This window comes from Metarhizium album (assembly GCF_000804445.1).
Source record: "Metarhizium album ARSEF 1941 chromosome Unknown scaffold_4, whole genome shotgun sequence".
Classification (NCBI taxonomy): domain Eukaryota; kingdom Fungi; phylum Ascomycota; class Sordariomycetes; order Hypocreales; family Clavicipitaceae; genus Metarhizium; species Metarhizium album.
In genome coordinates this window covers 1,051,724-1,067,290 of record NW_024467578.1, presented here as the reverse complement: position 1 = coordinate 1,067,290, position 15,567 = coordinate 1,051,724, and the positions used below count along the sequence as shown (strand labels likewise).

At 57.7% G+C, this 15,567-nt stretch overlaps 6 protein-coding genes across 6 annotated transcripts; 5 read left to right on the top strand and 1 right to left on the bottom strand.

Moving 5' to 3' along the window:
• Window positions 1-1,273: 1,273 nt before the first annotated feature.
• MAM_02605 (uncharacterized protein) lies at window positions 1,274-2,022 on the top strand (the record flags this gene model as incomplete). The annotated part of the gene is made up of 2 exons (XM_040821404.1): window positions 1,274-1,663; window positions 1,726-2,022. The coding sequence occupies 2 exons, from the start codon at window positions 1,274-1,276 to the stop codon at window positions 2,020-2,022; spliced, it is 687 nt and encodes a 228-aa protein (XP_040680818.1).
• A 1,465-nt stretch (window positions 2,023-3,487) lies between these two features.
• MAM_02604 (ABC transporter, transmembrane domain, type 1) lies at window positions 3,488-7,510 on the top strand (the record flags this gene model as incomplete). The annotated part of the gene is made up of 1 exon (XM_040821403.1): window positions 3,488-7,510. The coding sequence occupies one exon, from the start codon at window positions 3,488-3,490 to the stop codon at window positions 7,508-7,510; it is 4,023 nt and encodes a 1,340-aa protein (XP_040680817.1).
• A 487-nt stretch (window positions 7,511-7,997) lies between these two features.
• MAM_02603 (methyltransferase type 11) lies at window positions 7,998-9,139 on the bottom strand (the record flags this gene model as incomplete). Its single annotated transcript, XM_040821402.1, has 4 exons — window positions 7,998-8,180; window positions 8,281-8,458; window positions 8,578-8,681; window positions 8,756-9,139. The coding sequence occupies 4 exons, from the start codon at window positions 9,137-9,139 to the stop codon at window positions 7,998-8,000; spliced, it is 849 nt and encodes a 282-aa protein (XP_040680816.1).
• Window positions 9,140-10,374: 1,235 nt separating this feature from the next.
• On the top strand, window positions 10,375-10,798 carry MAM_02602 (uncharacterized protein; the record flags this gene model as incomplete). Its single annotated transcript, XM_040821401.1, has 2 exons — window positions 10,375-10,612; window positions 10,686-10,798. The coding sequence occupies 2 exons, from the start codon at window positions 10,375-10,377 to the stop codon at window positions 10,796-10,798; spliced, it is 351 nt and encodes a 116-aa protein (XP_040680815.1).
• A 1,058-nt stretch (window positions 10,799-11,856) lies between these two features.
• On the top strand, window positions 11,857-12,414 carry MAM_02601 (uncharacterized protein; the record flags this gene model as incomplete). Its single annotated transcript, XM_040821400.1, has 1 exon — window positions 11,857-12,414. The coding sequence occupies one exon, from the start codon at window positions 11,857-11,859 to the stop codon at window positions 12,412-12,414; it is 558 nt and encodes a 185-aa protein (XP_040680814.1).
• Window positions 12,415-12,986: 572 nt separating this feature from the next.
• MAM_02600 (UPF0052 domain protein) lies at window positions 12,987-14,569 on the top strand (the record flags this gene model as incomplete). The annotated part of the gene is made up of 2 exons (XM_040821399.1): window positions 12,987-13,263; window positions 13,338-14,569. The coding sequence occupies 2 exons, from the start codon at window positions 12,987-12,989 to the stop codon at window positions 14,567-14,569; spliced, it is 1,509 nt and encodes a 502-aa protein (XP_040680813.1).
• Window positions 14,570-15,567: the final 998 nt, after the last annotated feature.

The following is a 15,567-nucleotide window of genomic DNA, read 5'->3' as shown; positions in this document are numbered from 1 at the left end:
ACCTTTGTTTGCCTGCGTATATCTCGATTCCCCGGAGCGCAGTTAGGCCGCCAACCACGACGGCAAGAATATACCAGTAGTCCCTGGCAAGGGCGTAGTTGTAGTCCATGCCCAAGCCCGCATCATGCATGTGCATGTCTCCCATGTCCATGACCAAGGGGGATTCTGGTTTACGATACCAGAGATCGAATAGCCTGTAAGCTTGATTTTGTCGAGGATGATGGAGGAGAGAACGGGAAGGCTCCAGGTCGGAGTCTGCGGCGTGGTGGAGCGTCGGCGGTATGCCGTAAGCCTTCCTTCACAGACTGTCGGGAGCTAGCTCATCTGTTCGCGCCGCGAATTGTACAATCGTGAGTCGCCTCCCGGGGCCCATTGGCTGAAGATGAAATTAGGTCGCCGTTTGAGCCAGTTGGAGGTGGAAAGAGGTCTGATAGCGGTCGAGCAGGGACCCGGGAAGGAGTGGAGTGCAAGAGCGCCGTCGATCCATCAGCCATGTAGCGCAGCATATCGAGGCATCTTTCTTTCACAGTGACGTGACGGGGCCCTTCTTGTCGGCCTGGGTTGAGAAATTGGCCATGGCCGCTACATTTATCACCATGCCACCGATACTTGTACTTGTGCGTCGTCATTGCCTCGTCCAAACGTTCCTCCCGGTCCAGGCCATGTGGCGTGGGCTTTGGCCCGGCCTGCGCTGGTTTTCTCCAGCCTCACGAAACAAACTTGCTCAAACGTACTCACTTGCATTGGATGTGGCGACTCTGATTGGACCGATTCACGTCGAATCCGGACCCTAGTCCAGGCACGACGTCAGACCCACCGCTGGCTCCGGCGTGGGAGTGTGCTGAATCTGCCCCTCAACACCGAACCATCGTGGAATGCTTTGACCTGCCTCTGGGTGCCAAGCGCTGAGTGATTCTGCTCATCCGGCGGAACACCTGTGCCGTTGGCATGGATCATCGTGGCGCTTCCCTGCAGCAGCTCGTAAGGCTTGGTTCCGCAATGCTGGACTGTTGGGCTGGGTTCGCTTTCGACGTGTTCCGCCCTCGGGCAAAACCATCTGTCAAAGTAGCACTGCGTGGGTGATCCGCAACTTGTCAGAGTTCGGTCCAGGATGTTAATTGCCTTCTCCGCACGTGCCTAAGCTTTGGGCTATAAGGCTGTGGCTCCCGTCCCGTCTTCAGACCTGTCGTCGACATACTTCTCGTCGCCTATCTTTCCAATCTTCTGCTTCACCCGGCTTCCGCTTTCGCTGCCGTTTGCCGATCCTGCCATCATGAAGTCCTTTGTATTGTTGTCGGCCCTTTGTGGCTTGGGGTCTGCCCACTTCCTCCTCAACTACCCCGAATCCCTCGGTTTTGAAGACAAGAACGAAGATCAGGGTCCCTGTGGCGGGTTTAAAGCGGATTTTTCCAAGCGCTTGCAAGACTTTCACGTAGATGGTGATGCCATCGCCGTGAAGCTCACCCATGCCCAAGGCAATTGGCTCTTCCGCGTCACCACTGATGAGAAGGCCGAGTCTGGCTGGGAACAGACCTCCCCCATTGTGCAGCAGAGCGGGTTAGGCGACTTTTGCAAGCCTGACGTCGTGGTGCCGGCCAAGTACGCCGGCAAGAAGGGCATTCTCAGTGTCGTTTCGTCTGCGACAGATGGTCTCCTGTTCCAGGTGAGCAAGCAGGCCACGTACTATTCCGAGAACACACTAACCATATATTCCGTGTCCTGCAGTGCGCTGCCCTCAACTTTGTCCAAGGCAAGGGTGACAAACCGTCGGCCTGCAGGAATTCGTCAAGCGTCAAGGTCTCCTTCACCGATGATGCCAAGCTCACTGCGCTCGTGGGCAATAGCTCATCAGGTACGGCTACATCCGCATCGGGTTCTGGATCGCAGACTTCGGCCTCCTCGACGGCTACACACACTGGAGCTGCATCGTCGCTTCGTAGTTGGTACACCACCGGCGCAGGATGGGGTGGTGCGTTGGCTGTGCTGAGCCTGGCAATGCTTGGCGGAGCCTTGATGATTTAACCAGGTGGACAGAAATGGACGGGTATGCCATCATTATGGCCTAGCATGCAGCGATGTAATAGATATTGCTTTGCCTCCTTGTTGCACTTGAAAGTCGTGTCGAAGCGTGACCCCGCGTGAGGGAGCCAAGACCAAGCGATGATGCCCCCCAAACAGAGCCTGCATGTTTTCAATCACGGCCGCCCGCAACTCCCACTTGCACACGGTGCACCAAAGTTTACTACACTACTTGAGTATCTAGGTACATACATGCTAAGAAGGTGCCATGCTAGTGGCTGACTATTGGCAGGAGCAGCGCCGGTGCCTTCCCGTCTTAGACGATACCAGGGGCCATTTCATAAGGCAGCTCCAAAATTTGACTTTCCCTGTTGAAGCCATCTCCAAACTAAACCTCGAGATCCTTTGTCTGCGCTTAAGCCGTCTTTGTTTTTGTCCACCTCCGCGGCCTGGCCCCGACACTGCTTGAGCCCAACCCAATGGGTGCATGCCGCAACTCCACACGATGGGGATCTGCGGTGTCGGGTTCCTGATTGCGCCGTCCTGAGCAACTTCTCCGCATCCATCCTACTAGCACCCGGCTTCGGCTGTGACAACATCGTGGAGTCGCCAGCATTCTCCTTCGCATCAATGGCGAAGCGGGCTGCTCTGGCTTTCAGTCTTCCTTTTGGGTAACTTTTTGAGGCCTGAATTTTCCAGTCTCTGTCTCTTTGGCCGGATCTCAGAACCTGCCGAGTCAATTGGCGCGTGGCGCGCCGCCGGCACCTCGACCTACCCGGCCGCTGGTGATGGGCTATGCCACATAGTCTTGACTTGGTTAATGTTTATCAAAGTGTACGCCGTGGTCAGGAACGCTCAAGCCGTCGTAACACGGTCGACTTTGACTAGGCTTGCAAGACCTTTTCCCCGAGGTGGAAGCGGCTGTGGGAGCTGCCCATGCCGGTCAGAGAATATTAATGTCTAATCAGCCGTGTTGTCCTGATCTTATCTCCAACTCTTCTGTCTATTGCCTCTACCACAACTCAGGAGCCTCTGATACTCGCCACGTCCTTGGTACTGAATTGCTAACAGCTATTCAAGCATGCACGCTGTCGTCAATGATGCCAGGCCCGATTCCGAGACCTTGTCCCCCGGCTTTCGCGGTGCTGGCAAAGTTACATTTGGTGGTATTTCTTTCGCACCAAATCTGCACTTGTCAGATGCCGATACTAGTATCTTAATCAGTCTGAGTGTACTCTCAGTCGCCACATTCTTTCTCCATGTACTGCGACATCAACTCCGGAGCATCTTTCCTCGATGCCTTCAACCTTTTGCCGTGGAACAAGACCCTAGGACAGACAAACGCAAGGCTTGGACCCATTGGACTCTGGTTCTGGCCTTCATCTGCATTTCTGGCTTGGTTTTGTCGGTTGTTCCTGTTTGCCTGGCCCCGAATGAGCTCCGAGGCATCCTCGATATTGTTCCATGGATGTCGGCTCTACTCATCACGGTCCTGGACCGGCCTACCAGCACACCTCGGATTCTGTTCCTGCAGTATTTGTTCATCTTCAGCTCCGGTATTGGAACTTACTCTTCTCAATTCTTGGAACACAATCTACGGTCCATTGATCCGTTCCGCATCGCAAGACTAACTCTTTCTTTTCTCGGCGTCATTGCTATTGGTAGTATGCCGCTCCGAAACCCAGCCTGGGATTCCCAAGATATTGGAAGCTCAAAGCTGCCACCATCTCATCATGTCCGAAGCCCAGAAGATAATCTTACACTCTTCAAATTCTGGACCGTGACGTGGGTATATCCACTCGCCCGCGTCTGTCGCAAGAAAGAAATCACGGTCGAAGACGTTTGGCAACTACCCCTCGAGTTCCAACACAAACGTCTATTTCTGGCCTTCCGCGAGATTCAGGGAAAACTTCTCCCCTGTCTGATCGAAGCAAATGGCCTGGATTTGAGTATTGCCACCAGTCTTGCTGTTGTTGAGAAATTCTCCGAGGTATCCACCATTCGCCTCACCAGCCGCCTCTACAGTGCGCTGGACCATGGGAACCCAAACGAAGCCAACTTTTGGTGTGTGGTAATGCTATGTCTGGATTTTGTCCGACAGGTTTCCAAAACGACATCTTCTTGGTACTCTCGGAAGGCCTATGAAAGGTCTAGGGGTGAGACTTTCATTGCGCTGTTTCGCAAACTTCTCACACGAGCCGTTCCAGGATCAGATGTCACTGAGAAAGGTCCACAAGAGGACGGCGCCGACTCCCTGACGGAGACGGATAATTCTGGACGAGGAGGGTGGTTTAGTTGCTGCAGCCGACGCAAGCAAAAAGCTTCATCATCTTTCGCAACAGCAGCCCCTGCATCCAATGCGAAGGTGGTCAACCTTGTGCGGGGAGACACCTACGAAATTTCTCAGCGCTTCTGGGATTTCCCAAAGCTTGTGTCCCAGCCCATCAAGGTTATCATGACAATTTACTATCTCATCGACATCATGGGTTGGCCGTCGTGCGTTGGCTTTGGACTCATGATCATCTTCATGACCATCAACGCACTCCTCGTTCGCAAAGTCGTGCAACTGGAACGTTCTAGGACCGCACACTCTGACAAGCGCGCGCAAGCTGTGGCTCACTTTGTAGAAGCCAGCAGACCTTTGAAACTCAATGGCTGGACAACTTCTTGGAGTGCTAGGATATTCCAATTTCGAGCCATGGAAATGCTGAAGCGACTGCAGATTGCACGGGTTACCGCAGCGATATCTACCACCAATGTCGCTGGAGGCTCGGCCTACCCCTTTGCCAGTATCTGTTTGTATACCTTGATTCTTCGACAAGGTCTGCCCAACGACGTCATTTGGCCATCTTTACAGCTCTTTCATCAATTGGAGACGAGCGTCAAGGAGGCTTTTGATCTAATTTCTGCTTATTGGAAGGCAGTAATACCCGTCGAGCGTGTCAATAAATACATGGAAGAGCCAGATCGGGACGACAATGATCTCGGAACTACCGATACTAGGGATATCGAGTTTCGTGGCGCTTCATTCGCTTGGCCCTCTACGAGCCATTTGGTTCTTTCTCGCCTCAATCTTAGATTTACCACAGGACTCACAGTCATTCGCGGGAAGGTTGGTTCTGGGAAGTCCAGTCTGTTGCTTGCAGCACTGAACGAAATGGAGCTGCATGGTGGTGATCTTCTTCGACCAGACGAACCGGTTGGCTATGCGCAACAGCTTCCATGGTTACAGAATAAAACAATTCGAGAGAACATCGTCTTTCATCAACGCTTCGATGTCGCCCGATACCGGCAAGTTCTGCATGCCTGTGCGCTTGGACCCGACCTTGCAGCTTTTCCAGATGGCGATCTCACAAAGTTGGAGGAAGGCGGTGTTGGGTTGTCTGGCGGCCAGAAAGCGAGGGTTGCTTTGGCCAGAGCCGTATACAGTCCTTGCAGGATTCTTCTTTTGGACGATCCTCTTGCTCCTCTGGATCATGACACTGCGAGCAACATCGTACGTCGATTCTTGCAAGGGCCTCTGGCTAAGGAGCGCACAATTGTCATGGTCACTCACCGTGACGACTTGGTACTGCGCATTGCTGATCAAGTCATTGATATGGACAATGGGGCCGCTAGGACTTTGTCGCAATCGGAAATCAAAGATGAACTTGAACATCCCTATCATGCTACGTCCCAAAATACTGTGGTGGAGGAGCATGAACCACATCACGAGACCCACGAAGATGAAGGGGCAGATTTGCACGAGGCACCGGAAGAGCCTTCAGAGACGGGTAGCGTGCCTCTGGCAGTCTATTTGAACTACATGAGGGCCGGTGGATGGTATACGTGGGCATTGCTAGCCCTGTTCTACGGAATTTCTAGATATTGCGATGTTTCCGCAGCATCGTTACTTGAATCATGGGGAAATGAAACGGCAAAAGACGGTGTCATCTCTGGCGAAGTACACTGGAACCTCCCTACTCCCGAACGGTTTCCGCAAATCTGGCTAGCTGTGCTCGGCGGTCTTGGAATGGGTCAAATTATAGCACATTGTACGGCTCAATTGCTGCTTGCTCAGATCTCTGTCAATGCCGCTCAAGGCATTTTCAAGACTGCTGTCGACCGAGTGAGCAAGGCCACGTTCCGCCACCACGACACTACGCCTACTGGCCAGCTCAAAAACCGGCTCATCTCTGACATGGGCATGGTTGACGGTGGGATTCTTGCACCACTGGAAGGCTTTGTCTACAATTTCATTGCTCTTGTTTTGAGTATCGTCGGTATTGCGACACACCAGCCAATACTGCTCGTTATCCTGGGCACTGTGGCTATCCTATTCGTTTACTTTTTCAGAATCTACGTTCCAGTTTCACGCAGTTTGCGACGCATGGAAATGAGATATCTGACCCCCATCATTGCCAACATTGGCGTGATGCAGGACGGTCTTGTCACTATTAGAGCGCTCCGGGTAGAAAGTCGTTTCCAAGACAGGCACTTGGACGCTGTGGATGACTTTCAGAAGCAGGACCACTTTTTCTGGAGTATGGCTTTCTGGATCGACTTTCGCCTCGGTATATCGTCTGCCGGCACTCGAGCTGCTCTGGTTTTTTTCATGATTTGGCGTGGAACGCCAGCAAGTGCTATTGGATTTGTGTTGACACAGACGACGGTTGCTATGGGATCCATCCAACAGCTCTGCGACAAATTTGCCCAGCTTCAACTTGACGCCGTGTCCCTTGAGCGTGTCAGCGTACTCGACAAGATCCCGGAGGAGCCGAGTGGCGAGGAGGAGCCACCTGAGGAGTGGCCCAGGCCATGTGACGACGTCAAATTTGAGTCCATGTCCTTCAAATATGCAGAAGGACTGCCGAATGTTCTCGAAAAGGTGACGTTTCAGATTCCTGGAGGAGCTACATGCGCGGTGCTTGGAAGAACGGGGTCGGGAAAATCAACCATAGCCAACGCGCTCCTGGCGACGGACACGGCGTCGGAAGGCACAGTCAAGATCGGCGGTGTAGATGTTGCCAAGGTCAACCGCACCGCTCTTAGAAATCGTGTCACATTCATTCAGCAAGACCCCACGCTGTTTCCGGGAACTCTGCGCGATAATATCGACCCGGAGGGTAAATTCTCAGACCAGGAGTGCGAAAATGCGATTCAAAGTGTTCTTGGGAAGGAATGGGGATTAGCGTCGCAAATCGACGCGGGCGGCAAGAACCTCAGCCAGGGACAACGGCAGTTGGTTGGCATCGGACGAGCAGTGTTGCGCAAGAGCGGGCTCGTCATTCTGGATGAAGCAACAGCGTCCATAGACCGCGGGACTGCGGCCACGGTGCAACGAATCTTGCGAGAGGAACTGTCCAAGAGTACAGTCATCACCATAGCTCACCGGCTCGAGGCTGTCGAGGACGCAAATTGGTGCCTCCGTCTTGAACGGGGACAAGTCTTGAACTGTGGTCCCGCAGAGAACCTCGGCAAGAAGAAGAGCGAGGAGAATGACGACAAGTAAGGTTCAAAACAGACGTTTGTTGTCTACTTGTCAACCAAAGGACAGCATGGCGCACTTGGTCCGGCGACGGGTGGTGGACCATGTATTTGACTGGCGACGACGACGCATAAGGCTTTCTGTCACATTGGGCTGGTTTGTCATATTGGAGGCATTGCGAGAGCTTGGTCCGCAGATGGCTGCGTCTTGGACACGTGTACGTGGACACGTTGTTCTTGTAGGCTTGCGAGATGCTAGAGGTACGGAGTAACCAGCTCACCTTGGAGACCATGGCGGCGGGGCAACGTGCTGACTTCGACCAGTTGTCACGAATCAAGGACTAGCCAGGCTTGTATCTGGCACGAAGACGATGCCCAGACGGGGGACAGCATGGACAGCATATATGTCGAGTAGATATCGGTATATTCGTTCCCGGCCTCAAAACATGAGCGTCAATCTCTCTTGCGGGGTTCCAAAAGACAAAAAGGGCCAAAGCCAAGACCAAGCTCCATCATTGGATCTTGCGGAAGCGCAGAGCCATGAGGGCCGGAATCTGCGTAAAATTCGCAGACGACTCGGGCCGGTCTTGAACCGCGTCCGAGTCGTCAAAGTACAGCTCCTCCATGTTGTCCATGACCAGGCCAGCCCTGAAGAAGGTTCCCAGCAACACGTCGAGCGGACGGTGAAAGTAGAGCTGCGCGCGACGGCCATCAGCCATCAAACATGGCGCCACGAGCCGAGGGAGGGGGGGAGGAGTGTGTATTCAGATTATTCCAGACTCTCGCGGTTCTTACCTGGAACGCGGGTTGGCCATTTGCGGCGACGCCCCGCCACGGCGCCTTGCGTCGATACTCGCGGACGATCTTCCCGCGGACGTTGTAGTACTCGCCGGTAGCTTCGTCGGTCACGACATGGACGAAACGCGTGGCGCCAGACGTGAAGAAGACGGGGTGCAGGAGGGTCGCGAAGAAGCTGGCGCGCACTCGCACTCGGCGTCAGCGAAACTGCCACCACGACCAACAGTCGGACTCTCTCGGACAGGGACGGACGGGGGCAGGGCAGCAGGGGAAAGGGCAGCAGGACAAACGCACATGCCGCCCGTCTTCAGGAGCCTGGGCAAGGCATCCGCGAGCGGGGCGAGATCGGAAATATCCATGAGGGCCATGTTGCACGTCACGACGTCGAATCCGCCGGCCTTCGGGGGGGCAGCACACGGTGATGAGCACGGACGGACATGCGGACGACGGAGACGAGGCGGGGCATTCTCACCGCCGCTTCGGAGCCGACAAAGCCGTCGAGGGCCGCGGGGAGCGTCAGGTCCAGGGTCTGGTAGGAGATGCGCTCGGCCTCGGCGGGCGAGCTCCTGCGGGCGGCGCGCCTGACCATGTCGGGACTGCCGTCGGACGCGACGACGGACGCGCCCTTAGACGCGAGCCAGCGCGCGACGAGGCCGTTGCCGGTGGCGAGGTCGAGGCTCCTGCAGCCGGGGGCTACGGGGACGAGCCGCTCCAGAGAGGGCTCCTGGAGCTGCCGCCAGTACTTGTTTCCGTGGCGGCCCATGGCGGCGTCCCACCACTCGGCGTTGTCGTTCCACGAGGCGTGGATGCCGCGCTGAGAGGGGTTGTCGGAGGACTCGGAGGACTCGGCGGCCATGGGGCGTCTGGCGGCACACAAGATGGAGTTGAAGACGTGACGGACGGCTGGTGGTGCGCGCGGCGCCTTTTTCTTTTTTTCTGGAAACCGTCCTCGATGGGGCTGTAGTTTGGCGTCTTGCACGGCAGCGGCTTCGGCTTCGGCTTCGGCACCGCGACACGACAAAGTGTCGTATTGCATCGCAGCAAGCTGGACGGACAATGGGATACACGACGGTCGCGGTCAATGACTCCAAGACATGCTCGTCCCCAAGGTCGCGTGGCACGACATGCTGGGAGAACATGCTAGACCACGTCGCACGGTACAGGACGTACGTGCGCTCTCCCAAAGCACCGGGACCGCCCTTGAAACGTGGGACAACAAACACATGAAGCGCAGCAGGCCGGGTTGAGGCATGGTTACGGAGTACGGATACACGTTCTTGTAATGGACGTGGGCATGGAACACGGAACACGGACACGAGAGACGACACAGACGACAGCGTCCAGGCAGCCAAGTCATCCCCGCACAAAGGTCCAACGCTCGTGTCAAGATGGGAAACCGAAAAGCTGACTGCATGGGCGAGTGAAACATGCGTCACGTCATCCATCCGGGGGCCGCGATTCCATCCCCCACCGGTGACGACAATGGGCTTGCTTCTCCGCCGCCATCGGACGCATCACATTCGTCACATGGGTTCAATCCTGACTCGGCTGGGCTGGGCGTTGGCGCGGTGTGCCCAAGGAACCGGCGACGTCGCCGCCTCTCCGCAGCAACTCTGCGGAACAAAGGCCGTCGTTTCTCGTTTGTCGTTCCTCACTTCTCCTTTCACATCTCTCGCCTCCCGCCTCCCGCCTCCCGTTTGCTCGTATTTTCGACGATGCAGGCGCCACTGCCTGCTGCCGCAGCCGCCGCAGCAACGGCTCCTCCTCACCAGGAACCCTGACGGCTCGTATGCCGCACGACCTTCGTATTCTGCCACCCGGGTGCTGCAAAGCGTCGAGCGAGCCTCACGCTCTTCTTGCTCTTGCTCTTGCCATTGCTCTTGCTCTTGGGTCCACGTTGGACAGCAGCCCTGCCACATATAAATAACGTGTGCTCTGCCGCGAGAAAAGAAGCACAGAAGCACAGCAGCCTGCAACTTTCCACGAATTCCCTCGACACGCACATCATTTCCCTCACTCTTTAATTATTTTTTCTCCTCCCCAGGCCCTTCTTGGCCCTTCTTCTCCACCGCTTTGTCCTCGTACGCCATCATGCATGCCAACATCGTCGCCGTCGCTGCCGCCGCCGCCGCCCTCGTGTCCACGTCGAGCGCGCTGGCCGTTCGCAACAAACACGTCGGCGACTTTCGTCTATTCTCGCAGCCCGGCTGCTCCAGTATCAATCTTGGAATCTGGACCGTCTTGGATGATGACGTTGGCGTATGCTCTAACATGAGGGAGCAGGATGTTGGCTCCGTCTCTGTCGTGGACATCACCAGTCCCTGCACATGTCAGTTTTGCCCTCGGGTGCGCGCACGCGTGTGTATGTGTGTGTGTGTGCGTGTACTGACCGTGCTGAGTAGTGTTCTTGTACGAAGATGGGAAGTGCTCGGTTGGCCAGACGGCGACGGCGCAAGGCCACTGCTTCAATGCTTCTTCTCCTCAGACTTGGAACTCGTGGAACGTGCAGTGCTAGTCTGGCGCGCTTCGTCTACCTCTTCTTCTGCTGCTGCTGCCTGTTGGACACGGCTCGCCATTTCATTTCGCTTGCCCAGGTCCGCCTGCGTTCCCGGATGTCGTGTGTTTCGGTCGATTCGTGCGTTGCTGGTGGCGATGACTGGGAAGCATGGCCCAATTGTATAATTCAGTCGGTCTGGCTTGCGGCGTGGGCACGCATTCCGACTGCTACAAATAGTAATTAATCTACCGTTGGTCGGCAAAAGCAATAGATTGCCGCTCCCATGTACACGTACGACATGCAACACGCACACGTGGGATGAACGTTTCTTTGCCGCGCCACGCAGCACGTCTGACTGAACTTGCTGACGTGCCAGTGACTAGCGACGAGCCAGAAGACGCGTAATGCTCGCCATCTGTCTATCCATCTTCCGGATGTGTCCTCGCTGCTCCTCCTCCGCCCCAGCAGAGCATCGATTCGGCGGCATGTGTCTGGCACTGCGTGGGGCATCGCTCCCGTCGATCAATCGGCACTCGGCACTCGGCACTCGGCACTTTTTAAATAGAAGCTCGGCGGCGGCGTCGCCTCTTCAGCCCGCCGTCTTTATATGTTTTTTTTAGAAATACAATGTGGCGCGTCGCGGGGCCAATCTCACGCCTGCGGCCCCGGCCGAGGCTGGTCCCCGTCAGCCAGGTGGGTTTCGAGGCACAGGCAAACCGCCGCCTGGGGAATATTGGCTGGCAAGAGGCGTTGCGGCGGTGCCTCGACGACGGGCGACAATGGTATACATGGAAGGTGTCTATTGAAGCGCCACGGAGTTGGCGGCAACGCCAACGCTGACGTCGTGTCCAAGTCGTTTGTTGAGTCGCAGAGTTGCGACGGCGAGCATAAAACAGTCGAGTCTTCCTCGTGTGAGATTGTGTGTAGGCGTACTCGGTGCTCCCAACAGTCAACAGTGTCATCAATCAATCACGCACCTCGCAAAACAACAGAGTCGTTGATTTCGTTTGCTCTCGACATCCCGTGGCCCAGCCCCGCGCCCAACTTCACGCAGACACACCGTCCCCTTTGTCGCCATGAAAAAGCTCGCCGTTGTCGCGTTTGTCAGCGGCTCTCTGGCCGCCTTTTTCGAGGCGTCCGGCCTTTCCGCGCGGGATTCTGCCGCGGTTGCTTGCTCCGACGTCGGCCGCAAGACTTGCGGCGCCGTCTGCATCGAGCCGTCGGACACGTGCTGCCCCGACGGGTCGGGCGGGTGTCCGGCCGGTTCTGTCTGCTGGCTGGGGGACAACGACAGGTACGGCTGCTGCGTGGCCGGGGAGACGTGCGAGGGCCCGGGTGGCTCCGACATCACGACCGTCGCCGCTCCCGGGGCAACCGACGCGAGCGCGGGGGAGACGGGTGCCGCCGAGGCCACGGAATCGCCGCCGGCAGCCGGCTCTGGCTCTGGCTCCGGCTCCGTTGGCACCGCGACTGCCGCCCCGAAGGCGACTGCGAACGCGACTGCGAACGCCAGCGTTACGCGGGCCGCTCCCACCGCATTGAGCCCTTCCGTTACGGCTGGCGCCGCGGCCAATGGCCTCGCTGGCTCCGGCTTGCTGGGCGTCGTGCTTGTCGTTTTGTCTGCTCTTGTTTAGATGCGCGTCGGAGCTCTGGGGGGGAGGCAGAGGAGGAGAAGGTTTACGGGTCCTGACAAGTCGAGTTAAAGGGTGGATGCCAGGAGGTAGATGCGATGGAAAGATGCATCCGTGGAGTCCGTAGTGTATATCTGGTACACGGCGCGTTGAATCAAGTCTTTCGTATGGGTGCTTCACCTGGTGCGATGTATCGTGTCAAGGCTGATTGTCCGAGCCGTGTCACTGTTGCCTTGGATTGAAGGAAACAGCGCGGCTCAAGGACCAATGAAACCGAGGTGAAGCTGGAGTGGAGCCGAGCTTACTAATATAGGACCGTCGACGGTGCGTCTTGGAGATCATGTCATGCTCAACAGGTGCCAGTGCCGTCCCTTTGCGGCGTGACTCAACCGTTCAATGTTGGCGGGTCGACGACGGGTGACGGGGCCGAGAGACCGCATGCAGCATCTCTTGGTGAGTGATGCCGAGCTTCCTGAGAAGCATGTAAACTCTGCGTTCCACCGCGTTTGCGCTAATCGCCTTTCCCTCTCGCAGCTTCGCCCAACCACATCCGTCATCCGTCTCGAACGTCGCCGATGGCTCCCATTACCAACCCCCCCGGGCTTCTCCAACTGCCGTCCTCGGAAGCAGACCCATGCTCTGCTCCAAAACGCCCTGCGACGCCAGGGTCGGCACCCACGGCGGCGGCGCGCACCGCCATTGTCGTCTTCTCGGGAGGCAGCGCGGCCAATAGCCTCGTCGACGTGTTTGAGCGCGTGCGCGAGGCCAACAAGACCTCGCTCAGCTACGTGATTCCAATCTCAGACAACGGCGGCAGCACGAGCGAGATAATCCGCGTCTTTGGCGGACCAGGTACGCGCATCCCAAGAGAGCCATCGTCCACCGGCCGCTCGACCAGGCTGTATGTTGTCTGACAACGTGCACAGGCATCGGCGACGTGCGCTCGCGACTCGTCAGGCTCATCCCAGACAAAGACGCCCCCGAAACGATTGCCATCAAGCACCTCTTCAATTACCGCCTCGCCAGCACGTACGAGGCCGCGCGGGCCGAGTGGTTCGAGATCCTAGACGCCACGCACCCACTCTGGACCGACGTGTCGTCTCCCAAGAGAGAGCTGATCCGCTCGTACCTCAACAGCTTCAATCTCGAGGTCGTCAAGCGCATGCGGCCCAGCAGTCGGTTCGACTTCTCCAAGGCCAGCATCGGGAACCTGTTCCTCACGGGCGCGCGCCTCTTCGCCGGGAGCTTCGAGGCCGCCATTTACCTGCTCAGCTCCATATGTGCCGTCCCCGACGCCGTCTCGGTCCTGCCGGCCCTGAACACCAACTTTGCCCACCACATCGCCGCCGGCCTGCAGGACGGGACCGTCATCACGGGACAAAACGACATTTCGCACCCCAGCTATCCGACCGCCGCTGTCCCGGGCGCGGGTGCCGCCGCCTCGAGCACGGGCGCGCAGACGCCAGCCGTGTCCGTGGGCCACGACACCGAAGAGCACGACCGGATCGAAGACGCCAACCTCCCCGGGTCGCTGCCCGCCCTGCGCAGGCCAGCCATCGCATTCTCAAAGGGCGAGGGCGAGGAGCTGCCGTCGCGCATCGACAGGATATGGTACGTCAACCCGTACGGCCAGGAGATCCGCATCCCGGCCAACCCACGTGTCCTCGAGGCCGTCAACGCGTCGAGCACCGTCGTCTACTGCATCGGCTCTCTGTTCACGTCCATCATCCCGAGCCTGGTCCTCAAGGGCGTGGGGGAGGCCATTGCCAGCCCCGCGGTCAGGAACAAGATTCTCATCCTAAACGGCGCGATTGACCGGGAGACGGGCCCGCCGGACAATGCCTTCACGGCGCTCGACTTTGTCGCCGCCATTGCCAACGCCTGCGCCGACTCGCGCGGGTGGCCAAGGCCGTCCGAGGACGAGTACGGCCTCTACGTCACGCACCTCGTCCACCTCGAGAGCCCGGCTTCGCCAAAAGTGGACAGGCAGAAACTGGGCCAGTTGGGAATCGACACGACGCGAATCTACGGGCCCAGGGGTGAGTCTGGCCGCGGCGCCCGCTACGACGCCACGGCCCTGGGACAGACGCTCGAGACCATTGTCGGCAGAAAAGACGCTCGCGCGGACAAGAGTCGTAGAAACACGCTCGTCGGCTAGTCGTGTGACGGCGCGGCATGCACATGCACAGCCCACGCAGGGAAGCCGCTTCAGAAATACAGACATTCGCATCGTATTCAACCGTGTATACGTGTAGAAGAGAAACCATGCGTGCGCCCGCGCCGCACGCTGCATGATGCATGATGCATGCTGCATGATGCATGATGCACGCGCGGCCCTGCTACGTCTTGACATTCGTCAATGTGCCATGCCCAACCCCAATCACGCCCGTGCCGTCGTCGTCGTGCTACCCCAGAATCAAGAGACATGCCATGACGGCGGGCCACAGGGCCGACAGCAATATCGCGACGAGGACCGACCCCGCGCCCACGCGTGTCCTGTCCTTGGGCCCCCTCCAGCGATCGACGAGGGCGCAGGTGGTGAAGATCATGGCGCAGGCGTAGAGGACCATGCCCCATATGGCGAAGAGGAGGACGTCGGCGAAGCGGTCCGTCGCGCTGAGGACCACCTTGGAGGTGTCGGGGACCAGGGCTGACGATGGATTGTTGTTGCCCATGCTGCCTTGGTCCTCGGCGCCCGAGGCGGCTAGTTGGAAATAAAGATGGCGGACGTGACGTGCGTCTCGGAGACGGGCGAACGGTTCGGTTCCTCTTGGTCCTCGTCGGCAAAGGAGTGCAAAGTTGTTCGGCAGCTGTTCTCGCCAGCGAGCAAAGCGGCTCCCGCGAGCGACTAGAGCATCTGTCTCCTGGACTATCCTGAGAAACGAGCCGAAGGAGCGCGAGCGAGGCGGACAAGGGAACGGGCGATGCTACACTACGCTGTCGAGCAGGTAAGTGAGGCGGGAACAGGAGCGGCGGGAGCGTGAGCCTGGCAGTCCCGTCTCGTCCTGCCAGCAGGATCCCGCACAGATATCACGTCCCGTCTTTGCGGGCACCAGAGGAAGACGGCTCGCAGGCGTGGACGGGCCCGGCGCTCTTGACGACGAGGGAGGACCCCTGCCGGATTCGGAAGGGGTTTGTCTGCTGCTGCTGCGAAGG